Below are 26,438 nucleotides of genomic sequence, written 5' to 3' on the forward strand. Positions count from 1 at the left end.
CGGCATCCCCAGTGCCTGAGCCCGTTTGCTTTGGCAGGAAGTCCCACGGTGAGCAAAGAGGCGGCCGCTCAGGTGCGCAGGACGGAGGCCGAGAGCCACTGTGCCCAGCAGCGCCCGCAGGCGCAGCCTCCATTCCCGAAGGGGGCCGCCGAGCGGGCGAGGAAGTGCCCAAACTGCCCGCGCCGCGCCAGGAGGCGGCCCCAGCAGAGCCACAAAAAGTCCTGCGTGGGGTGGGGGTGCGCGGGGTGAGCGGGCACGTGCGTCGGGGGAGGAGACTGCCCGCCCGGTTCCCGCCACCCTCGCGCGCTCTCCCCCCTTTCCCTGCCTCCCCCCGGATCTCGGGGACGCTCACTGTCCCCTCAGAAGCCGGTGACAGCCATGGCGGGAAGCCGCTGTGGCGCCAAAGGCAAGCCGTGGGGCGCACGGGAGGAGGTTGCGGGATTCACCAGGAGGCATCCGTTGCTGCTGCTGCTGCTGCACAGCCCAGAGCGGCTGAAGCCGAGGGCGGTGGCGGCAGAGCCCGAGCTCGCTCCTGCAGCGCAGGCACAGCGCGGTGGGCGGTGGTGGCGGCAGCCTGGCTCCCTTCTCTGCCAGTCTGCTCTGCTTACCCCCACGTGCCGGCAGAGAGGACTCGGCGTGCCAAGTCGGGCATGCGTGCCGTAGGTTCGCCAAGACGGCTATATGGCAACAAATGCAATGTTGATAATCTAAAACCACAGGGCAAATAGTGGCTCCTCAGTCCAAATCAGGCCTGCATGTGCCTCCAAATTCAGTTTTGAGCATAGACCTGCCAGCAAATGTCTGATTCACAAGGCATTCAGTGGCCATTTGGGTCACAAGAACTTTGTAATGTCTATATACACTGGCCTTGAGAAGAGGGGGCCTAAATGAAGAAAAAGTAAAATGGAAAAAGAAAGATCCTACATACATTCTTTCCCTGTTTATCCCCACTTCCATTTCCTTCTACTCTTTTTTTACCTCCCTCATGGCAATGTTAGAAGGTAAACTCTGCAGAGAAGAGACATGTTTATTGCAGTCTGTAAAATGCCATGCACATTGTCGCACATCATCATCAGACCCATCCCCACCATGATGAGGAAAAGGTAGGACAGGGAGGACACAGTGATTTAAGGGAACAGAACCCAATGAGAATCAGAGGTCAGCAAAGGCAGCTTGCCTTTCACTTGTTGTAACCTGCAGCCCAATCCTAGCAAATTAATTCATAAATCTGTTGGAAGTTCAGACTACTCATAGCAAGTAGATTGGTGTAATCTATGTGACAGCCAGGTGACAGCTGGCATCACATGACTGCTCAGTGACTTGGCAGTAAATCTGGGTCAAACTGGTCCGTGCAAGTTAAGTCCTGGCAACTAGGCAGCTTACTGGTGATTGGCTGCTGGACAGAATCAGATGTGTATATATTCTGTACAGTACTTGTATAGGTGTGGAGTTGTGGAATGGAGATGCTAAGCGGAGCACTTTGTCACTGTAAATAAAAGAGCACTGGTTTATACGTGCTGAGTCTGCTGTTTTCACTCGCTATTGGGCTGGACAGAACTTCTAACACACGCCAATAGGGTTATGGGCCCAGCCCAGCTCAACTGCGCTATGTCCTGGAGGTTCTGAACAGAGCTTCTATCTGTGGAACAAGGGCTGTGGTGAGCAGAAGGGCGAGTGAATGTCTGAGGCTGAATCAGACGGAGCAGAGGAGGTGGCAAGCCGGTCTGCTAGCAGCAGTGCATCTGAAGCGGAGGAGGAGAGCAACACAGAGGAGGAGCAGCTGGGAGTGGAAGAAAGCATGGCTCAGGCTGCAATGTCCTTGCTTGTGGAGAAGCTCACTTCTACCAATTATAATGTGTGGGCACTGCGTATGCAACACTACCTTAAAAGGGAGGCACTGTGGATTTATGCCTCCAACCCCCTGGACCCAGAGACAGCTCAAGACGTGGTGAAGGATGAAAAGGCACTGGCTATAATTGTGCTCAGTGTAGCTGATGATCAACTTGTACACGTCTCGGGTAAGCTGAAAGCAAAAGCAGCATGGGACTCTTTGAGTCAGGTGTATGTGCAGAAAACGGCTGGCTCTTTAATAGCCATTACCAGGTGCATGTACAGAACTGTAATGCAACCGGGGGTACCAGTTAGGAAGCATATAAACACTTTAACAGAATGCTTCCAAATGCTTGAGCAGAGAGGGAAGACATTGTTGGAAGAAGACAAAGTGTTTATTATATTGAGCTCTCTGTCTGAGCAATATAATATGCTCATTACCGCCTTGGAGTAAGTGGAAGCGGATAAACTGACCTTGGAATATATTACCAGGAGATTGCTGGAGCACGAGCAAAGATTAAACGCGTCGGTGCCTGGGAAACCTGCCAAGTCAGAGGGAAGCCAGGAGAAGATGCATTGCTTTGCCGGCGGAGAGTGGAATGCAGAGAGGAGACAGCAGCAGGGAGAGTTACAACATGTGGCATTGAGGGTCAGACGGTGCTTTATCTGTGGAGCTACAAATCATTTGAAAAGAGACTGCCCTGACGTCAGAAAGAAGAGCCGAAGGGAACAGTCTTCAAAGGGATTTGCTAGCAGTCAGAAGGCGTCACTGGTGCTGACGGAGCCCAACGACACTGCCAGTGGCTGGATTTTGGATTCTGGGGCGTCTCAGAACATTTGCCAAAATGTGGAACTGTTACAAAACACACAGGACTCCAGTTTACAGCATGTTAGCCTGGCTGATGGACACAATTCAGAGGTGACATGTGAGGGAAGTGTGTGATTTCCTGTATTGAGTTATGCATTTAAAAATGTACTGTGTGTCCCTGAAATAGAGAATAATTTGTTAAGTGTATATGCCCTGGACAAAGCGGGGTTTACAACAACATTTGCAGGAAAGGTTTGTCAGATAGCCAAGGAGGGGAAAGTGCTTCTCAAAGGGAAACTGTGTTAACAACGTATATGTGGTGGGAAATGTGCATGTGGAGGCAAAGATGATAACAAATAAAAGCCCACATGATAACTGCATACATTTACTCCACAGAAGATTAGCTCATGCAAATTTCGATACAATAAATAAAACGCTAGCTTTACTGGGGAAAGAGAAAGTGAAGGAGTGTGGGAGGTTTCTGGATTGCGAAATCTGTAAAAGCTCCAAGTCGAAAGCTTACCCAGTTGCTAGGCAAGTGAGAGACTGTCAGATACTGCTTTGCAGTTAGTCCATGCCGATGTGATCGGCCCGTACAGACAGAGCCACTCAGGTAACAGGTATGCATTGGTTTTAATTGAGGACCATACCAGATTCTCATGGGTATATCCTTCGAAAAAGAAATCAGAGGTGTTTGAGATATTTAAGTATTGGGCAAAGAGTGCAGAACCAGCTTGGCCATGACTTGTGTTCCTTACAAACTGATTTTGGTGGAGAGTTTATGTCAAATGCCTTTAAAAAGTGGTTGCTGGAACAAGGTGTGAAACGCAGGGTAGCAAATGTGGCTGTGCCACAGGAAAATGGCATTGCTGAAAGGCATGGGGGAATGCTGCAAACAAAAACGTATTCTGTGCTGCAAGACGGAGATTTACCTATGACATTCTGGGCAGAGGCAATTAAGGCTGCCAGTTATGTCTCTAATAGGATCTGGACTAGGTCCATAAATGATATCCCTTACAGGGTTTTGTACCAAAGGGATCCTAGCTTGGGCTACTTAAGAGTGTTTGGTGCGAAAGCCTGGGTCAATGTGCCACTATCCAGGAGGAGGAAAGGAGGAGCAAGGGCTAGAAAGCTGACCTTCCTTGGGTACCAGACTGGCATGAAAGCTTATAGATTTGCTGACGAGCATAACTCTCTAAGCTACAGCAGAGCTGCCAATTTTTGTGAGGGAAGTAACTGGGCCAGGATTCATGGACAGGAGGAGCCAATGCAGGCTGGGCTTCCATTAACTGATCTCTCTCAGGATGTAAGTGGGGTGAAGCAGGAGGAAACTCCTCAGAGGGCTTCATCACCGAGAGTACAGGATGAGAGACAGATACCTAGAGTGTCTGGCAGAAGCACAAAAGGAATCCCTCCGGTGAAATACGGGTTTGAGTCAAATGATGTTACAGATAAAAGAGCCTAAGAGTTATCTGGAGGCGATGTCCTTGGAAAGGAAAGAAAAGGAGGCCTGGCTAGAAGCCATGAAGTCAGAGTTTGATTCTCTGCAAGAGAATGAAGTGTTCTCAATAACCAAACTACCGGCTCAGAGAAAGGCCATAGGTTGTAGATGGCTATATAAGGTCAAACATTGTCCAGGTGGAAAAGTACTCCGGAAAGCCAGGCTTGTGGCTAAAGGTTACTCTCAAGTAGAAGGTCAAGACTTTGACAAAAGTTTTGCCCCCCACAGTGAAGTTTGAGACCATAAAAGCTGCACTATGCAAGGCTGCAAAAGACAGAATGCACCACTTTGCACCACTTTGACTTCACCATGGCTTACTTAAATGCCAAACTCAGTGAAGAAATTTACATGGAGCAAATTCCTGGGTTTGAATGTGAGGACCAGCAGGGGGTAGTAAGACTGCACAAGGCACTGTATGGAGTGCACGTGCGTGGTCGCAATGCCTCAACCAGGCATTGACTAATCTTGGTTTCAAGCAAGGGATAGCTGATCCTTGCATGTTTACAAAGTGTATAGGGGGCACAGAATGTGTGATATTTGTGTATGTTGATGATATCTGTTTTTTGTTCCACACAAATGAACAACTACAGTGGTTTAAGGAGGCTGCAGAAGGCTTGTTCAAAATTAAGCATCTAGGTAGCATTCAAAATTATCTGGGGGTGGAAATCACCAAAAACCCAGAGGGGTATTTTGAATTGTGCCAGTAAAAGAAGATTGAACAGCTTCTGATAAAATTTGGGATGACAGAGGCCAAAAGTACAGAAACCCCCATGGCTACAGGGTATGTGAAAGAAGTGGATGATCAAGTGTTCCACAACAAGGTTCAATACCAATCTCTAGTGGGATCATTGCTATATCTGTCTTGCTGGTCAAGACCAGACATATGTATGGCTGTACATCTGTTGTGTCAAAAATGTGTATGTCCTTATGCTAAGGACTGGACAGCAGCGAAAAGGGTGCTGCGCTACTTAAAGGGTACAGCTTCAGCTAAACTGTGTTTGAAAGCTGATGCAGAGGAGCCAGTCACTGTTTATAGTGATTCAAGTTGGGAGGACAGAGAAGATGGGAAGTCCACCACTGGCTATGCATTGTTTTTACATGGTGCCCTAATAATGTGGAAATCTAAAATGTAGCGACTAGCACTTGCGAGGCAGAGTATTCTGCAATAAGCGATTGTGTAATTCAGCTGGAATGGCTGAGTCAACTAGCACAAGATCTAAGCCTGGGATGGGATCTACCTGTATGTATATATTGTGACAATTAGGGCTGTTGAATAAAAAAAAATTCGGTATAGTTCGGATTCGGCTGAATTCGGCCCGTTTAGATTCGGGATATGCCGAAGTCCGAACTCCCCCACTTCGGGTCCGTGCAATTCGGCGGGAATTCAAAGTTCAGGAAAAAAATTCAGCCGAATAAAGCCATTAAAAACACAACCGCGCCTTTCCGCGGCTCTGGGGGGGCATTTTTGGGGGTAGAGGTCCCAAACTTTCAGCGAAACTTCAAAGGACCCTTCTTGCCAGCCCCCCCAAGTTTTGTAAAGATTGGGTCGGGGGGGCTGAGATATGGGCCCCGAACGGGGTCCCCCCACCCTTAATGTGCATCTCTGAGCAGAGCTTGCCGCCCACGCACAAAGCTCCCAGCCCCGACAAACAGCTGAGAAGTTTGCAAAGCAACACAACTGCAAAGCAACACAACTTCAAAGCAACACAACCCTGCAAAGCAACACCTTTGCAACCGTGCAAAGCATGGAAAGGGACAGAGGCAGCTAGCTATGCATAAGGAGCAGGAGGGGGTGGAATTTCCCCTTTTGCATCAGACCCAGGACCAGGCAAATGCATTCTTTAAGTCACCATTTGAAAACCAGTTTTGAGCAAGCATCAAAATAGACCAAACCGATCTTATGAATGAGGGAAAACCTGAGGACACACTGAAGCCCCCCCTCAAACCAGGGAGAGAGAGACTTGAGGGGGCACACACCCCCAGGCAGAATGGGCGAAAGCCCCCTTTGGCTTCCCTCCCACCCACAGAAACTGCTCCCTCCCCCCACACACACAGACTCTGCTTCCCCCCCCCACACACACACAGGAGAAAAAGTATAGATTAAAGCCCCCAAAGGGGACTTACTGTAGCTGTCTTCTGTTCCATCAGGAGGGGCTGGGAGGAGGACTGGGTAATCCAAGACGATTCCATTTAAGCACGGGACGTTTTGTTCTGGAGATGCATACAGGATCAGGTGATCCATTCATTCCAACAGGGGAAAGGAGTAAGCCCATATCTCGGGGGCCCCTGACCCAATGTTTACAAAACTTGGAGGGTCTCTTAAGAAGGCTTGTCTGAAGCTCCGCTGAAATTTGGGGTCTGTACCCCCAATAATGCGCCCCCTGCAGCCACGGAAAGAGAAAAGGGGGGGAGCCCATATCTCGGGACCCCCTGACCCAATGTTTACAAAACTTGGGGGGTCTCTTAAGAAGGCTTGTCTAAAGCTTCTCTGAACGTTTGGGGTCTGTACCCCCAATAATGCGCCCCCTGCAGCCACGGAAAGAGAAAAGGGGGGGAGCCCATATCTCGGGACCCCCTGACCCAATGTTTACAAAACTTGGGGGGTCTCTTAAGAAGGCTTGTCTGAAGCTCCACTGAATGTTTGGGGTCTGTATCCGCAAAAATGCGCCCCCTGCAGACACGGAAAGGAGAGAATGTGCCCAAGCACCCACACACACACACACAAGGATTTCTCTCTCTCTCTCCCCCCGGCCCGGCCGCGCATCAGCTGATTCCTCCAGTACTCAATCCTGACTGATTGGCCAGAAGAAGACCCAGCTTGGCCACTGATTGGCCGGGGGAGGAGAATGCTGCTTACTGATGGCCCCAAATTTGCCGGATTTATTCGTGAACTCCCGAACTCGCTGAATTCGGCTCCCCCAGTTTCCCGCCATTTTTGAGTTCGGTTCGTCCCGAACTAAAAACCACCGAATCAGGGGAAATTCGGCTGTTTTTCGGTTCGGGCTGAACTGAATCAACAGCCCTAGTGACAATACTGCAGCACAGCAGTTGACAGAGGATCAGGACATTAGAACCAGAAGTAAACACATAACAATAAGGTATCAGAATGTCAAAGAAGCAGTAAACAATGGACTCATAGTGTTGAAACATTGTGCTTCAATAGTCAATATTGCTGAAATATTCACAAAATGTTTACCTATTGAGAAATTTGTACAGTTCAGAAATAAGTTGGGACTTGCTATGGCAGTCTAGGAGGAGTGTTGGAAGTTCAGACTACTGATAGCAAGTAGATTGCTGTAATCTATGTGACAGCCAGGTGACAGCTGGCATCACATGACTGCTCAGTGACTTGGCAGTAAATCTGGGTAGAACTGGTCTGTGCAGGTTAAGTCCTGGCAACTAGGCAGCTTACTGGTGATTGGCTGTGGACAGAGCCAGATGTGTATATATTCTGTACAGTACTTGTATAGGTGTGGAGTTGTGGAATGGAGATGCTAAGCGGAGCACTTTGTCACTGTAAATAAAAGAGCACTGGTTTATACGTGCTGAGTCTGCTGTTTTCACTCGCTATTGGGCTGGATAGAACTTCTAACACACGCCAATAAAAGCAATCCCATTGAGTGTAATGGGACTTACCTCCATTGTCTCTAAGGAGGTGCAGGGCGAACTTTCCCACCGTTTAAAGCCCGGCTTCTCCATTGAGATACACTGCAAAGATCACATTAAAGAATCTGAACACAGCCACTTTGCCAATGCATTTCAATGGAGGATGGGGTGACCCCTTCCAGACCCCATAACTCTGGACCCCCTGACCCAATCTTTACCAAACTTGGGGGTTCTTGCAAGGAGAGTCCCTTATAGCTACCCTGCAAATTTGGGACATCTACCTGCAAAAATGCCCCCCCCCCGGAGCTGTGAAAAGCCGCGAAATGGGCTTAATGGGTTTAAATGGCTGAATTTTTCAAGAATCCAGAATTTAAAGCCAAATTCCTACCTTTACCAGTATAGGAAATTGGGCATTCAGGTTTTCCTGGGGTGGGGGGGGGAGGCCAATAAACCCACATTTTCCTGAATCCCCCCCCAACAGCCGTAGTCTAAATTGGAAGTACATACAGAACTGGAAGTACATATGTACTGGAAGTACATACAGAAGTTGAGCTGAAGAAAAAGATCCAGCAAACCAAATAGGGTGAAGGATGGTAGAATATGCAGACCCATAAATAGGACTGTTTACAAATTCATTTGACTGAATCAGCCATTGTATGGAGAACGAATCACCATTAAAACAAACCAGTTGTTTATCTTTCAGCATAAATAAAAAAGGGTCCACAATATTTCTGCTTGGATCAGAAGCCAGCCATTATTTGTAGTCACCATTCAGTATTCTCCCCTTAGGCATACCCACCCAGCACTGAGGAAGGAACAGGTCTGGCTTTTTTACTATACATAGGACTTCAGAGAAGGCAGAAATATATGCTGTTTCTGTACAGGACTGAGGACTTTCAAGCAGCAGGTGAGAGATGCTGCTTTCTCACATCTGGCATGGTGAAAAGCATTACCCCATGACTTGTTTGCAAGTTAGGAAGAACTTTGTTGTCCTGATTTGTGGAGCCTGAAGTTTCTGATGAAAACTTTTCCATGATAAAGAAATAAACCCTATATTTAAAATTAGTTGCCTTCTCAGAATCATTGAGTATTCAGATAGTTATGAAATCTTACAAACTAACTAGAAGATAAAGAGGACTATCTACACCGGCTTACAATTCCCTTCCCTTCCCCTCCTCCAACAGACACTCTTTGAGGTCGGTGGGGCTGAGAGAGAGTGACTAGCCCAAGGTCACCCAGCTGGCTTCATGTGCAGGAGTGGGGAAACAAATCTAGTTCACCAGATGAGCCTCCGCTGCTCATTTGGAGGAGTGGAGAATCAAACCTGGTTCTCCAGATCAGAGTCCATGAGATGAGGAGCTCAAGTCTCAGCTGGCTTCATGGAACATATCCCTTTATGATCAGTTTTCAGGAGGAAAGGAGTGCAGAACATTAAAAAGAACTGTCGAAAAAGCTATAAAATTTTGATGCAACTGGATTCACACATATAAACTCTTGCCATAAATGTGATGCCTTGAAGCAAAGAGTCTAATTTCAAGTTATCCTGATTGCATAGTGATAGAATACACGAAACCCTTTCAGATCATATATTAAACTGTAACTGTAATTGACAACTGTAAAGCTAAAATTTCAACCTTATTATTGAACATAATAAAAAAAGAAACGCTTTGGAGTATAGACTACTGAGTCTGCCATGACTATTATTCTGGACTGATTTTGTGATAAGATTAATTGATGCATGGCAACAGTTTGGGTAGTTCTAGAGCCTCGCCACTGTGATTTCACCACCTTGACACAAGTTTACTGAATTCACTGGCTTGAACTAGTTTAAATCTGAGCAGTACATATTTTGTCTAAGCAAAGAGCCTGAAGTTTCAATATATACATACTTACTTTATTGGATTTGGAGGAGGAGGAAGTGGAGGTGGCAATGGAGGAGGCGGGGGTGGGATTTGATTTTCTGACTGGTGTATCCTTTTCTGAAGTTCATCAACTGTGCAAAGAAACCAAAGTACTGTGAGTCCCTGGTTAAAATGTTCTGCATCCATGTAAACTGAGTTTAAGCATTCCTTTAACAGAAAATTGACGTTCACTAATGTGCTATGATGGTGCAACACCAGCTGGCATTCCCTTTTCTATTACTTCTCCAACCTTGTAGTTCATCACCAAAAGCAGCTAAGTGACAAGTTTTTTAATTATCTTATAGAAAACAACTGCTCATTAAAAAGGGGTCTATCCAAAGTACCCTGAGTGGTGCGCCACATACAGAACACTCCCCAAGGTCCATGGTACCCCTGAGATGCTTCCCCGGGGATCAGGTCCCCTAGGAATAACACTGAATATATAATGTGTGCATCTGTGATAGGAAGAGTGAATCTATAACAAAATCTGTCATTTTTGCAACTGATACATCTGTCAATGGGCATCTAAAGCAGCTTTTTGAAATAAGAATTATCTGTTTACATTTTGTTGGAAAAAATAGTAAATTATTAAAAACACTTAGGGATAGTATTAGAGTTTTTCTTCTCTGCAGGGAAAGCATGATAGAGCTAACATGGGACCTACAAAATTTTGATCCAGCATATGCTTTCATGAACTCTTTGCATCTGAAAAAGTGGGCTTTTTCAGATGAAGATTTATGTTGGAAATTTTTTTTGTTAAGTCTTTAAAGTACCACTAGGCTCCTGTTTATTTTATTTTCTAAGACTCTACTTCAGTAGATATATTACTGCTTCTAAATCCTTGAAGAATTGTTAGCGAAATCTTTCTCATCGCTTTTTCATAAAGTAAACAACCATTATTTGTTAGTATTCAGGTAATAGCTGAATACACCAGACTTTAAAGGATGCTATCAAGCTGAAATGTAGTCAATACACATACTCAGGTAATTCATTTCAGATCCCACAGTGGTCCCCCTTAGCAAGTCCCCTTGGTAATTTCCATAGGTTTTCTAGTTACTTTACAAGCCTGTGATTAAATTAACACACAACACTGTAAAACAGTTTTAGGACCTTGCACAAAGGCATTAGTATGTTTTTCTTTTGACATTTTCCATCCACATAATCCAGCTGCTTTAGGATAGTTAAACAGTACTTCCCCTGCTGGTAACTGTATTTTGAATTTATTAAGAAATGGCAATCTTAGATAAAGAGTGGTAAATTACAGTTTTTAGCATTTAATAGGTACGATGCTGTAAGCTGGTCAGGCACCATTCTGGCAAATAAGTCTTTGGTAACAACTAAATTACAGTAGTTACTCCATACTGTATGTACTCTAAGTGATTTTGTCAGTGTTCCTGATGTCTTGCTTTAGCCTATAAACTGGACAAATAATAGCCAGCAAGTCAGACAGTTTCTACAGTCAGATAGTGAGGGGTAAATGTTTAGCCTGATGTGCAGAGAATTAACCACACAACTCCCATGGATTTTAGCCATTAACACCCATGGGAGTTGCAACGTTAATTCCCTCTGCATAGCTGTCAACACAGCATTTACTTTTTAAATGTCAATCACATAAGGGCCAATAACACAAGGCGGGAAAAAACTTCACATCGTGGGAGTTGTTGCCTCCTGACTCACTGTGAAGGGCTAAATCGTTTCTTTGAATATACTAATAAATGCAATATCTAGAATGTCTGTGTGGATTCTTTTAATCCCTTTCTGACTTCTACATTTAGAAGCATTCCCACTTAGGAGAGTACAAGAGATTTCCCCCTTTAACTGGTCATTGTGGCATGATAAACCTCCACTGCATGTCAAAACATCTGCCAAAACATCATGTCTATGAATGTTGATCTCCAAAACTGTGAAAAATCTTAATATTTCTGGGCCTAAAAATACATTTTTATGTACCTGAACAAGAAATTTGGAATTAGCAAGGAAATGTCATTTTTCAAATGTACTGCAGCTGTAGCCTGGAGATTCCAATTGCATCACAGAATTCCATATTATGAAATCATGTGGAAGCCTATTAAAAGTAATGCAATGATTGAATGTTCTTGGATGGATTTTAAAGATATGTGAATTAAGTCTCCATCTATTATACTGAAAGTAAAAGTGAAATAGCCAACAAGAACTTTACCTGAATGCTTTAGGTTTTTAATTTTTTCTTCAGCACTCTGATATTTCCCCTCCAGTTCCTTTTTATCTTCTTCTAGAAGTTCCAGCTGTTGTTTAAGGGATTTAATTTCCTTGTACAAGCCTTCATTTTCTAGTTGCTCCTCTAATTCTTTAACCTGTCATTGCCAAATATACAATTAGAATGAAAGACATCTTCTGTCCTACCCACCCATGTAACAAAAGAACAACCATACTAGGTTAAGCCAAGGGCTTCTCAAAACCCAGTATCTGCGGGCATTCCTAAGGAGAGTTACTCCAGTCTAAGCCCATTGAAATGAATGGGCTTAGACTTGAGTAACTCCCCTTAGGAATGCACTGTGATAGTAGCAAGGTCTGAATCCTTAAGAAAGATATGTTACAGTAATAGAGTACTCTGGTTATTCAGTCCTAGCACCTTACAGTTCAAGGTTAATGGACATGCTATGAACGAATCAGCACTGACTTAGCCATTTTGTTTGATGGTTGTTAATATGCCCAACCAAAGAGGTTGAGCTGAAAAATGCTAAAATTACAAATATATAAATTTTAATAAGGTGCACAATCAAGTTAAAAACATATAGCCTTTAGCATAGGCAAGACTTTCACATTCAATATATACAAACATAAACACCTGCAACGTACAATCTTACATTGACCAAAGTAGGCTCCAAAAAGGGCCAAATGCATTTCGGCCTGAGAAGGCCTTCCTCAGTGGTCAGTCATAGAGTTATACTTTAGCACACATCCTAATAATATAATTCTGTCATACTAAACAGTAAAAAATGTGAAGTATAGTGAAGTTCCCTGTAAGTTTATTTATTCCTTGTATACTAGAACATGGCTTCCATGTTTCACCACTGAGGAAGGCCTTCTCAGGCCAAAACTCGTTTGGCCCTTTTTGGAGCCTCCTTTGGTCAATGTAAGATTGTACATTGCAGGTGTTTATGTTTGTATATATTGAATGTGAAAGTCTTGCCTATGCTAGAGGCTTTATGCTTTTAACTTGATTGTGCACCTTATTAAAATTTATATATTTGTAATTTTAGCATTTTTCAGCTCAACCTCTTCTGTTTGGAATCAACATTTTGGTTGAGTTCCATTTGGTCCCCCCTCTTTTCTTGTTGTTAATATTCCCATTCATGGAAGCAACAGGTACTTCATACAGTCTCCAAATGTTATAACACAGTGGTTGGCAAAGAGCGGCTCCCGAGCCGCATGCGGCTCTTTGGCCCCTTGAGTGCGGCTCTGGAAACGTTTCTGAGGAGGAGGAAGAGGCGCCCCCCCCAAAGTTGACCACGAAACCTCTCCTCACCACCCCATTTTGGGTTTATTCCCCCCCCCACAAGAGGGGCAGTATGTGAGGTAAAGCACCACCCTCCTCCCCCCTTTCCCTCCCCTCACAGCGCGGCCGGGTTTTGAATGCGGCGCTCGAGAGCCGACGGCGCCAGCCAATCAGCGGGCAGGATTTTTCGCGCTTGTTTTGGCTGGTGGAGGAGGCCGAGGCCGAGGTGCTGAGGAGGGGCGGACAGGCGGACGGCAGGCCAGCCGGGGAGGGAAGGAAGGAAGGAACCCAGGCGGCGGTGGCGGCGAGGAGGAGGAGGTCGGGGCCCAGGGGGGGGGAAAGCAATGTTTGATTCAAAACTCTGCATAGGGGGTGTCACGCGCTTTCAGGTACGGCTGCACCTTCTAGAGGAGCTTCTCCTGTCGGGGCCCCGCCTGTCCTGGCCAACGCCCCTCTCCTCGCCTGCTCTCTCCCTCGTCCGCCAACTGTTTCCCGATGGTTGCTGGGGCTGGAGCCACACTGAACCGTCTGCCGCTCTGGCGCCTCCCTCTCCCAGCGCGCTCCCCCCTCCGCCGGCCAGCTGATGGGTGGGCTGTTTGGCCTCTCCCCAAGGACCCGGCTGGCTGGCCAGCCTGGGGGGCGGGGAACGTCGTGGCCGCTGCGGCGCCCCGTCGGCCGGGCATGGTCCGCCCGGGCCAGTTCTCCCACTCGCCAGCTGACGAGCGGGCCTGTTGGTGGTTGTGGGGGCTTCTGCCCCCCCCGGACGCTGGGAGGAGGCTCTAGCCAGCTGCCGTTCGCCACCTCTCCTGACTGCTCTCCTGGTGAGTGGAGGCTCGAGGGCTCTTCCCTCTTCCCCTGGGGGTTGGCGCTGGGGTCGGGGTTGGTCCTGACGGCCTGGTGTGGGTCGGCGGGAGCCCAGGCAGGAGGGCGACCCGGGACAGGGGGTTATTGGCCATTTATGAATGGGAGGTTTTGCCTCGGATTTGCCACTCAGATGCACATTTTCCCCAGCCAAATTCTCCAAACTCTGCATGGGGGGTTATTGGCTATTTATGAATGGGAGGTTTTGCCTTGGATTTGCCACTCAGATGCACATTTTCCCCATCCAGATTCTCAAAACTCAACAATAAGCCCCCCTGCAGAGTTTTGAGAATTCAGATGGGGAAAATGTACACCAAGAGAGCGGCAAATCCAAGGCAAAACCTCCTGTGCATGAATGGTTGTTAAAAGGTGTTGAGGAAAGGGGGGGGGGGATGAATTATCCAAGTCAGCATGTGCATTATTAAGTTTATTAAGTTAATAAACAGTGTACCTACCTATATAGTTTAAGTTTAAGAAATTTGGCTCTCAAAAGAAATCTCAATTGTTGTACTGTTGATATTTGGCTCTGTTGACTAATGAGTTTGCCGACCACTGTTATAACACTATATACACATCTTGTAAAAATTTGAATATTCGCTTAGTTAGAGTAGTGCCTGTATTCTATTTTACTCTGGCTGTACAGTCTGGCTGGTTTTTTATATAATGAAATACAATGTTTCATTAAAAGCATGGTTGGAGCAATGGTAATTAGAAAACAAAAAAAGAATTGGGGACCACGGGAGACTGTGTGGAAGAGAACCTCTGATCCAGCCCGTAGAAACTGCCTATTCATTCTGGACTGAAAATGTCATCTTCTTTAAATGAAAGGTCACATTCTTGGGATTCTACACAAGTTACCATTTTCTGTGCTGAAGCATATCTAAAAGAACTGTGAACAAAGTGAATTCATGGAAAGGATTTCTACCACTGTCCTCAAAAAGCCACTTGTGAGATTTGGGGTGGTGGTAGGAGGGGCAGGTCAGGAATGGAGCTGCACAGGAGGTTGTGGGCAGAAGAGAATATTGACAGAAATCCACTGCTATGGTGGAACTCATGCAAGAGGTAGCGGATATATGTCTATTAATGCCTTTTTCTGGCGGCAGCCCTTCCCCCCAGCCTTATCCCACACTAATTCAAAGGTCCTCAGAACTTCATGAGTAGCTTCTGGGGCAGGCGGGGGGGGGGGCACAGAAGACTGCAGTGAGAAGGGGAAGTTGGCAAATACTCCTTCAGTGAACTCATTTTGTTTGTAGTTCTTTAGGATCCAACCCTGTGAAGTGCTGTATGCTTCAACTTTCGGGTTATCTTGGCCACCTCTACTACTGACAACAGTATCATGTTAATTTCCAGAGACATCTTCTAGTTCCAGTTACACCTGTTTTTAGAATACAGCCTAATGTTGAGCATAAATGGTAAATTACAGTATAAGAAAAACAATTAGAAAAACATTCCCTGTTAGGAGCCATGGAGTTCTCATCATTTAGTTTGAACTGAAAATTATGTTTTCAGTTTTATAAAATATTTTTAAAATTGAAGTACCTAAATGTGTTAAAGGAGATTTTTTAAAAGAACATATGTTCTTAAAACATAAGCAATGAAATTCTAATGTAAGTTATTAAATGCCTGCGTCTGTTAAAGGTTATTATTCACACACACTTTACCCCTAACCTCTACTGCTTGCAATGGGTAAATTACAGAACACTTGAGCTGAAGTGCTGAGAAACGGTAAAATAAAGACTTCCCTGCCCTTTAATATACACAATTTGGTCAAATCTAGAAAACCATCCTTTCTCAGAAGCTGGCAATTACTTCCAGTACATACATACAAACATTTATTTATTTAGAATATTACTATGCCGCCTCTTCAGAGTCTTGCTTGAGATGACTTGCGATTAAAAACCATAATATATAAAAATACAAGCCATTAGATATAAACAGCATAAAATTATCTGTAAAACAGGAGAACATTTAAAACGTTGACAAGATAAAAACATAAGTATGTTTTAGAAGTGATTACTGCTTTCATTTTAAGAAATAATAAAATTAACATTGCTTAATTTTAACAATTATGATCAATTTTTATCAGGAATACCAAATTAATTACCGCCAGAAAATTATATTGCTGAAATCTCCACTACTGATTAAAATCAATATAAATATACTGGATTTATCACTATCAAGATATCTAATAGTCAGCATGGCCACAACTGAGAATACTTATATTTAGCAAATCAGAGCAGATTTCCAGAAAAGTATGAAACCTTAATAAAGGGTTGTGTCCCCCCCCCCAAAAAAACCTCCCCAAACACAGAGTAGTTGTCTGTGTTTGTGCAGACAACTGTCTCCTGGGAGCTTCCTCCTTTGAACAAAAGGGTTGAAGAGGAGGTGGAGTGGCACTGCATGTGAGGAGCGGGTTTGCTTGTCATGAAATATTGGAGGAGGTGGTTGATAGTGGAAAGTATCTGGGTGAGAATAAAGGAAGGAAGGCCAAACAGTATTGTGGTTGGAGTCTGCTACAGATCGCCTGACCTGGAGCTGGATGCTGCCCTCCTTGAGCCGCTTGACAGTGTTCTCCAAGCAACATGACCTTGTAGTTATGGGTGACTTCAACTTCCTTGTTGTGTGCTGGGAGACACACTCTGGTAAGTGTCTGGAGTCACACAACTTCCTGACCCACCAGGCTGACAACTTCCTTTTTCAAACGATGGAGAAAGCTACAAGGGGCTTGGCCATACTCAACTTCATATTAACCAACAAGCAAGAGTTGGTGGATGGGGTAAAGGTGGTGGGGACCTTAGGGGGAAGTGACCAGGTCCTCTTGGAATTCCTTTTGTTGTGGGGGGGGCAAGGAAGTTTGTAGCCAGATGTGTATGTTAGATTTTAGTACGGCATGATGAGAGGCATAATGAACTCAGAGGCATGATGAGAGTCATTCCAAGGGCAAGGACAATGGAAGGGAAAGGAGCAAATGAAGGATGGGCTGTCCTAAAACAAGAGCTTTTGCGAGCTCAAACCATCACTATTCTGCAAGACGGAAACATGGTAGGGGATCAAAGAAGCCAATGTGGATGAACAGAGAACTCCATGATAAGCTATGGAAGAAAGAAGAAATGTTCAAGAAATGGAGGGAAGAACAAACACAAGGTAAAAGAGGCGGCAAGCCCACTGTTGACTCAAAATGGAGAAACTGACAAGAGGACACAGAGAAAGCAGAAAGGCTCAATGCCTATTTTGCCCCAAGTTTTTCCCTGAAGAAGAGAACAGGTTCATCTAGAGAGGGTAGTTGGCAAGTATGGGCTGCTAGTTGACATGGATAGAGACATTGGTAATTTATGCATGGTCGCTTTAACCTCCTTTATTTCCCGTTTCAGCCAGGATCAAATGTTTTCAGTATGCACGATACCTCATTCCTTGGAAGCTCAATGCTGTTTCAACGCAAAACGAATTCAGCTTTTCCCATTCCCCTTCTGGCCCGAATTAAACTGTTCATCCTGGCTCATTCTGGAGCCAGAGAGCATGCATACTCCGTTCTCGGGTTGAGCTTCCCCGCCCCAACCCTTTTCCAACTCCCTCCTCAAAGCAGCATGCAGGGGAAAACAGAAGATTGGCTTCTCTCACAGCCAATCACAAAACAGTGTGTAAAGAGGCGGGGATTCAAGTGCTTCCTGCTTCCTCAGAGCTCTTTACTTTAATGAGCTATGAACCCACACCCAAGCAGGGAGATCCAGCCCATGCATAAAAGACCAGTGTCGAGAGGCACCTGGCTGCACTGGATGAGTACAAATCTCCCAGATTAGATGGTGTGCACCTGAGAGTGCTCAAAGAACTTTCTAGAGACCTTGCAGAGGGTTTGTCCAACATCTTCAGGACCTCTTGGAAGACAGGAGACATGCCACAAAACTGGAGGAGGGTTAATGTTATCCCAGCCTTCAAAAAAGGGAAGGAGGATGACTCTGGAAACTACAGGCTACGCAGTCTGACTTCTGTCCCAGGAAAGATATTGGAGTAGGTTTTAAAGGGGTCAATCTGCAAGCATCTGAAAGAAAACTTGGGGATCTGAGGAAGTCAGAACAGATTTGTCTCCAATAGGTCCTGCCAAACCAACCTCATTTCTTTCTTTGATGGATTGATGGGCTTAATGGATTGTGGGAACTCCAACAACACTGTTTACCTGGATTTCAGTGAAGCTTTGGAAGGGTTCCCCATGATGTTCTGATGGGTAAACTGGAGCACTGCAGACTGGACTCCAGGATAGTTAGGTGGACAAGGAACTGGTTGGAGAACTGCACCCAAAGAGTAGTTGTCAATGACATTTCATCTGATCGGAGGGAGGTATTTAGTGGGGTGACACAGGGCCTGGTTCTGAACCTTGTACTTTTCATTATTTGTTTAAATGACCTGGATGAGCAGGTGGAGGGACTACTCATTAAATCTGTATATGACACCAAAATGGGAGGAGTAGAAAATACCCCACAAGATAGAAACAGAATTCAATGAGATCTGAACACACTAGACAAGTGGGTGGATGTGAACATGATGTAATTCAACAAAGATAAATGCAGACAAACTCTGATTTGCCCATGTGACTGCATTCAGACACCACAACAAATTGGATTTTGACTTCCAAAATCAGTCTTCCAAAAACAGGAACCCTTCAATGACCACATGTGAAGGGAACAGGGAGGGGAGGAAGGATACAAACCATTATTTGGCTCCCACTACAGATGAACAGTTTGTCAGGATATCTGAATGCAGCCTTAATCACTTATCAAAGTCAAAAACTAACAAATACAAAGCCCCTGAGAAGTATAACCCTTACCTTTCGCCCATGTTGCAACCTCTCTTCCTCTAATATTACATTCAGTTTTGCATTTTCATCCAGAGCTTTCAGAAGTTGTTCATCAGGAGCCAAGCTTTGCAGCAGAAGTTGACTTTGCCTTTTCAGCTTATTTTGTTCAATAAACATCTACCAAAACAATATTTAGATAATTAAAGTCTCCAGTATTTATTTGATCTGAATAGATGGAAAAGATGGCCATCTAGTCTTTTTCTAGAGCAGCCAGATGACCAGTTGCACTAGGCAACAGGAAACTGTATGAGCATTGTATAATCTTTCTATCTCCTCTTCCTGCCAAAGATGCCCAAGTGTGACCAACACAAGTCTCTGTTTAATGCCACACTTGATCGAATGGACCATTAGGTATGCTCCAAACGACAAAACTGATTTTTGTGAATTGATTTTTTACGGTAATGCAGGATGCTTATTAATTTTTTTCCTTATAAAAGTTCTGGATTTTGTGAAGGCTGCTGCATAAGCACAGTTTACTCTGTAGCCTGGGAAGACAGCAATTGCTCTAAACACAAATGCACATCACAGACTGCATCATAATGTATTGTTGGATGGTATTTTATACATAGCCCTGACCTGGATGGCCCAGGCTAGCCTGATCTCGTCAGATCTCAGAAGCTAAGCAGGGTCAGCCCTGGTTAGTATTTGGATGGGAGACCACCAAGGAATACCAGGGTTGCTGTGCAGAGGAAGGCACTGGCAAACCACCTCTGTTAGTCTCTTGCCACGAAAACTCCAAAAGGGGTCGCCATAAGTCGGCTGCGACTTGACGGCACTTTACACACACATTTGATACATATAGGAATACATATTTTCCCTCCAGCCTGACCAATTTTTTTGATGTAAGTGTACACCATGCAAGTCACTGCACACAAAAATAAAATATGCATAATTCCTCATGGATTAATTGCTGGGAAAAATATAATGCAAATGAATGAAAAATGGTAAATTTGCCAAGTCAAAAATTAATCAAAAATTTCCTAAAAGCCCTAAAATATTAATCAAACAATTACTGGAAGGGGGGATCAGTTCTTTCCTATGCAGGTCCTTAGATATTATCATGTTTATACCTTTTAAAGATATTTCTCATTTATTCGCTTTTTCTGATAAGCAAACTTTAAATAAAGGAAACAAACCAGAATTTCATTTAATGTAAGAACAGTGAACATAAGAACATAAGAAAGGCCCTGCTGGATCAGACCAAGGCCCATCAAGTCCAGCAGTCTGTTCACACAGTGGCCAACCAGGTGCGTCTAGGAAGCCACTAACAAGACGAGTGCAGCAGGACCATCCTGCCTGTGTTCCACCGCACCCAAAATAATAGGCATGCTCCTCTGATACTAGAGAGAATAGGTATGCAGCATGACTAGTATCCATTCTAACTGCAGGATCAGCCCAGTAGTCCCTCTGCCCTACCATCCTGCTTCACACAGAGGATAACAGTTGCCCTGGAGGGCCAACAACAGAGCAAAGAGGCCAAAGCCTTCCCCTGATGTTGACTCCAATGCCCCTCGATGTGTTGCTGGCGTTACTCTTCGTTCCGAGTTTGGCCAAATGTCACTTGAAGCTAGGGCGTGGTTGGCCGCCTTTAAACTACACCTTAAACTGTGCTTTAGCACTGAGGGGTTCCTAGCTTCTCTGAAGCACGACCCTTTTAAATCCTCATGGCAAAAAATCTTAGATGAGAAACTGTTGGGCTTCTCGCAGGATATGTTATTAGATCTTGGGAAAACTGAAGCTTTTACCAAAATTAAAAAGCGCATTAAAGAGCTCGATTATAACAGCACTACTTTTCGTGCTCGTCACGTCTGTTCATCCCAGTTCTTCGGAATATCCCCTCCACGTGGTCTGCCTGCCTATACATATTATCTGACAACTCCTTGTCCTTGTAGAACTTTTTGCTTGGCTAGATTGAATGCTAGCCCTTCTACGGTAATGCAGGGCAGAATTCTGAATATACCATACTCAGACAGGATCTGCCCTTGCTCTTCTGGTTCTATTGACTCATTAGCTCATGCCCTTTTGGAATGCCGCTTTTACGAGGAACTTCGATTGCACTATATTTCCCCCCTTTTAACATACAAATCCAATGCCTCTGTGACTGACATAATGCCTTTTTTACTAAGCGATAGGGACCCCAAGGTTACATTGTCAGTGGCAAGATTTGTTTCAGTCCTTATATCCCTCCAACACTTGATATATGCTGCTCAAGATCAATTGATCAAGGAGCTTCTAAGCGATAAAAGGAAAAGGAAAGGATATTGACTCCTAGCACTGGGATATAGAGGTTTACTGCCTCTGAATGTGGAGGTTCCTTTAGTCACCTTGCCTAATAGCCAGAGAACTATTGCCCATGAAGCTATCTAATTTACCTCCGTATCTAATCAGACACTTTCACAGGATTACATGGACATGAGTTTGCATGGAAATAGACAATGTTATCTGGATAATTAAAAATCAATAAATGGTATCCTGTAATACAGTTTCAAATAAATTTGTATTTTATAATCAAAGATGATTCTCTTGTAGCAATACACCACCCCAACTTTCTTCAACTCCGCGTAAGACTACACACACACGCACCTTAAAATGAACACAAGATATGATATTGTGCCTAATATGGCATCATAAAAATAATCAGTAGATGAGGGAATTTCTGATCAATATGCTAGATACAAAAGAGCTATTGCCTACTGTGCAGAAGACAGAGTCTATTGTACATAGAGGGAACAGGTACAGTAATTATTTAGAAATTACTAAGAAATTGATTCAGAGTACAACAAAAGTAGCAATGTGTTTTAGGTTTATTGTATTAGAAATTGAGTGCCCCATTCTTTCTTGCCTCAATTCCATACTGTGTGTTTACCTGTTATAATTACAGGAACAGCAGGCTGGCTGATAGATGCTTACTATCCCTTATGTAGCTTAACAGTACATCATTAAATAAAAAAATGAAAATCAGATATCAGAACATTTATTTATACAAACAACCCACCCAACAGTTCAGACTGTAGTTCTGTTTCTATTAACACTTCATCAGTGCTGTCAATTCTCATGTCACTCACTACCTATTTGGGGATGGGGAAAGACAAAGGTCAGAGGCAGACTTACACTGCAATCCTAAACAGAGTAACGCCCTTCTAAGATGAAAGGTTTAGAAGGGTATAGCTGTGTTTAGGATTGCACTGTTAGGCTGATACATAGGCTTGCCAGGCCCCGTAGATCCACCAGTGGGAGCTTTGCGGGGCCGCAGCCAAGGTGTGTGATGCGCCTACGTCACTTTTGGGTTTATCCGGAAGTGACATGGACGCTCTAGCAATCTCGGCAGAAACACTATGGTTTCCATAGAGTTTTAGCCGAGATTGCCAGAGCATCCACGTCGCTTCCAGGTAAACCTGAAAGTGATGCGCGTGTGCACACAGTGCCCACCGGCCCTCAGCTGGTCGGCGGGCAGCCCGGTGGATTGGCGGGATTTTACCCACCACCACCAGGCACCTGGCAACCCTACCGATATGGTCTTCTACCAAACAGGACATCACGGTTTCTAACAAAGACAGTGTTGATCACATCTTACAAAGACAGAGCACACTTCAAACGTCAAGTGCACACCTTTCTGTTGTGTCTGCAATCGTTCCTTGGATTAGGGTGTATACTGAAACCAGACCAATCATAAATATGGATTTTTAAAAAACACAGCATGGCAAAAATAACTACTGAACAGAATTGTAGAGTGAGGGAAATACTGAGCTGAAGAATCAAGTGAAGCAAAAGTACAGAATTTCAAGGACATGGACCTTAATGAGTGCTATGTGAAGATGTATGCTTGCAGAGTACTTTTTACCTATATTCCCCCCTACACAGACACACACACACACAATCAAGTAGTGTGTCCTGCCTGCAAGCTTGCTCTAAAGTTGTGTGCCTTCATCCATTAAAATTACTTCACCTGCGACACACAAAATACAACATATTACTTTTATAGTATTTAAAATAGCCTACTAATCTAAAAAAAATTGCTGAAGAAGAGACATTGATATGTAAGCTAGAATTCAATGTTTGACTTTTGGAGAGTTGGCTGAAGTCTGTAAAACATTAGTTAAGTTTTTCTAACCAGTTTATTAAAGGCTATCTTGCCTTCCACAAAAGGCAAATGGGTGGGAATTATTATAACTTAGATTCGTTCATAATTTAAAGGAACTTGAAGCCCACCTCAACCATTCAATGATGATTTGATTTAGGAATACCTTATTCTGGAAAAATAAGTTGATGGGGCCTTTTTAAAATTAAAGACAAACTTGATCTTCTGAGTATTCCTTCAGAAATATTAGCTAACCTTACAGAAAAAGTCTACCACCTTGTCCTTTTCTTTGTAATAAACTGAATCTTCAGTTATGCCTTGCAGGTGACAGGTTTAAGATTCTAAGGACTAAGATGCTTCTCCCCTGACCTCACCCAATTCCCGAGGCTGACAGCTGGAGCTATGGGGTGTTATATTAATTATAGTTATAGAGCCGCTTTTTGAAACGCAAGCTCTGCTACTCATAAGAATTTTTTCATAAGTGCAGGTTTTTCAATCCATTTAGAGACACGTCACATGTTAATGGAACAGTTATTACAAAATAACCCAAAGGCCATTAATGCATCTAAATGAGAAGTATTTTGGAGCTCATCGTTAATAAAGCCCATTGATATCTCTGAATCAATAGCATGCAATCTCATGAGAGGAGCAAAATTCCTATACAAGGAGGTCATGGCTGTCTGGAATTATTTTTATCTACTGTTACAAAAAGTGATAACAGCATTTGATCTTTTTTGCATGTGAATGTTCAATACAAGATTTTAAACAGAGTGCCTGCCAAGTATTTGCACGAGGACTCATAATGAGAAGGGCATCCTAAGTAACCAAGTTAAATATAAACAGTGCACTTTATAAGTAAATGCATTATAAACATATTAGATTGTGGGTGCAGCCACTGTTGCTATACTTCTATAGAAAAACTGAGCAAAACGGTGGGCAGGACAATGAAGCCTTCCCCCCACCACCACCTCCAAGATTTCAATTGGTGTTGCCTACATTCCTCCAATCCCATTGTTGCAACCTTACAGTGTAGAAATGTTCCTTTGAAATTAAAGTAACACTGACATTCTCAGGATGCTCTATTCTCTTCTACTTTTTCTTTTCTTTTCTAGAGATGAATCAATACAGGGCTGCATCATCACATTACTGGATATGCCTTACAGCAATAATTTGTAACTGGATTTTCTTGTGTGAACAAGCTAGTTCAGTTGCAAATGACTGCAACAGTGTAATGACGGCACAGTGTAAAATTATGTGCAGATTCAGCCCTGGCAAGTGATTATGCAACTGATGCACCTATTTTAGCATCACCACACATTAGTCGCTTGCTTCCCTCCTCCTTTACTTGAAAGTGTTAAAACTTAACGGAATACCAGTTTTATTTGTGACTCGGATGGACAAAGTGTGGGATATCCTTGCAGCAGAAAAGTGTTGTATATGTAGGGGGCTACTGAACTTCGAAGAATAACTACTGAATTAAACACATAAGGTTTCTCACTAACTTGGAAGGTATTCGAACTCTGCCTTAGTTTAACATACACTGAGAACGCAAAGGTCCTTTACAGGAAAATCACCAAGAGGTGCCTATGCAAAAAGACATCGTAAGTTACATAAGAAATAAGAGCCTGAGGCACATCTGAGGAAATCTAGATTCCGTTTTTTGGGAACATCTCAAGGATAGTTTAGAATGCATCCAGAAGATACGCAAAATGTTTTGTCATCAAAACTGTAATGTCAATCATGTACTGTCCATTTCAAAGAAGATCTATTAATTTCAAACGTGTCTCTATATTTCATAGACTCCCTCAGATGCAATTAATTATCTACATTTATTATTGTATTAACATTTTATTATTACATTAGCCAACCATGCATGTCATTTGTGTATGTCATAATCGAATGTTACGTGTCACTGTTGATGTCAGTAAATACAGTAAAAGCATATATAAGGTGGTCTCTGGCTTGTGCTCATTGCCCTAGCATCCTTTGTCTTGCTAGCATGGGCCTTATTGTGCAAAATAAATCTTTTCATTTAACCAATTTGTGTGACTGGCTTTTGACTTGGGATAGAGCACCAAGGCCCAAACCTTATCGCAACCAGAGGGTGGCGCTAACATATACAAAAAATTCAGAATATTATATAACATAATACAATAGTGACAATCTGTAGGGCATAATTCAACAAGTCTAGCACTACTTAGTCCCATTGATACCATGGGCAGAGATCTGAATATATGTTTAATTCTCCCACTGAAATCAACGAGAGTTAAAAGACCTTAATATTGTCTGGATCACACCCTTACTGTTTATAAAGCACTTTTTAATGTTCAAAGGGCTTTACTAGCATTCTTTCAACAATCCTTATAACTAAGGATGACTGGAGTAGGCAAACTCTACCCAGAGCAGGGATCATTCTCTCTGTAGTCCAGGGATTTCACTCCAGTTATCTTCTGCTGAATGCTGCAGAACTTTGGGGAGCAGAACCACAGTATTAAAGAGAGAATGTTCCTCCTCATTACCTTGGTGTCTGTGGAGACCACAGATAGGAGTCTGCATAATTCTCCCGGATAAACCCTCTCACAACCTTGAGAAAGTAGAGAAAATAAGCGGCACCTATGTGTCACAAAATAAGAAACCCAAAGAAGCCCCTTCAAAATCAGCACTTTCAGCTAATTCCTGAGCCTGGCAGCGGCTGGGGACAGCGTGGCCGAGGCGCTGCTGCGGTGCCTCCAAAAAGGTTTCTTGCTTGCTGTAAGGCTTAAAACCCCATTTTTAAAAGTAAAAATTCAAAAATGGGGGGGGGGGAAGCCCCATAGAAAACAGGAAAAACCTGGTGCAGCACCACTGTTTGGGAAGGGGGCGTTCCCAAAACGGAAGGGGTTAGGAGGCAGCCTACCAGCAGCCCTGCCCCCTGGAACGCCTCTCCCCTACACTGGAGTCCGGACCAGTCCTGGGGGGCTGCTGCAAATGGCACTACACTGCCATCCATGACAGTTTGCATGGCGCAAGTGGCACGGACACCGGCGTAAGGGGCTGGTTGCCTCCTAAGCCTATTCTGTTCCCAGGCTCAGGAATGAGCTAATTGTATTTCAAATGTCTTTTTTAAAAAACATACTAAAATCACAAGATTTTCAACATGGAAAGGGCTAATTTTTATTTCTATTGTTTGTTTGTTGCTATGGTATAGAATAGTGCAATTATGCATTTCTGCACCACAGGGAAAAAATAATGTAACCTTTCTCAAAATTACACCCATGCATGCCATGTTTTTTTTAAAAAACCTGAAAATATGTTTCAGCACATGAAGTAGTTTTAAAAATTATTTCTATGACTTCTGTATCTATTCTACAGAATATGGATGTATGTGCTTTTCCTTTTGGAAAGGGCTAATACGTGTAAACCTATGCAAATGTCCTGCAGCATGGGGGGAAAGCGGGGTATAAATGATTTTTAAAAAATAAAATAAATTTGAATAAATATGCCCACTGTTTGCAGTAAAAGTAAAAAATTCCAAATCCCTCTTAGA

At 43.8% G+C, this 26,438-nt stretch overlaps 1 protein-coding gene across 1 annotated transcript in view; it reads right to left on the reverse strand.

Annotated features, from left to right (window-relative positions):
- SHTN1 (shootin 1) overlaps nt 1–26,438 on the reverse strand; it is a 95,864-nt gene that overhangs the window by 30,252 nt on the left and 39,174 nt on the right. Inside the window, exons 8-10 of the mRNA XM_056850464.1 lie at nt 18,805–18,951; nt 11,826–11,979; nt 9,639–9,738 (exon numbers count right to left, since the gene is read on the reverse strand). Coding sequence (XP_056706442.1) covers nt 9,639–9,738; nt 11,826–11,979; nt 18,805–18,951 — 401 coding nt within the window. The remainder of the gene's footprint in view (nt 1–9,638; nt 9,739–11,825; nt 11,980–18,804; nt 18,952–26,438) is intronic.

This window comes from Euleptes europaea, chromosome 5 (assembly GCF_029931775.1).
Source record: "Euleptes europaea isolate rEulEur1 chromosome 5, rEulEur1.hap1, whole genome shotgun sequence".
Taxonomy (NCBI): Eukaryota; Metazoa; Chordata; class Lepidosauria; order Squamata; family Sphaerodactylidae; genus Euleptes; species Euleptes europaea.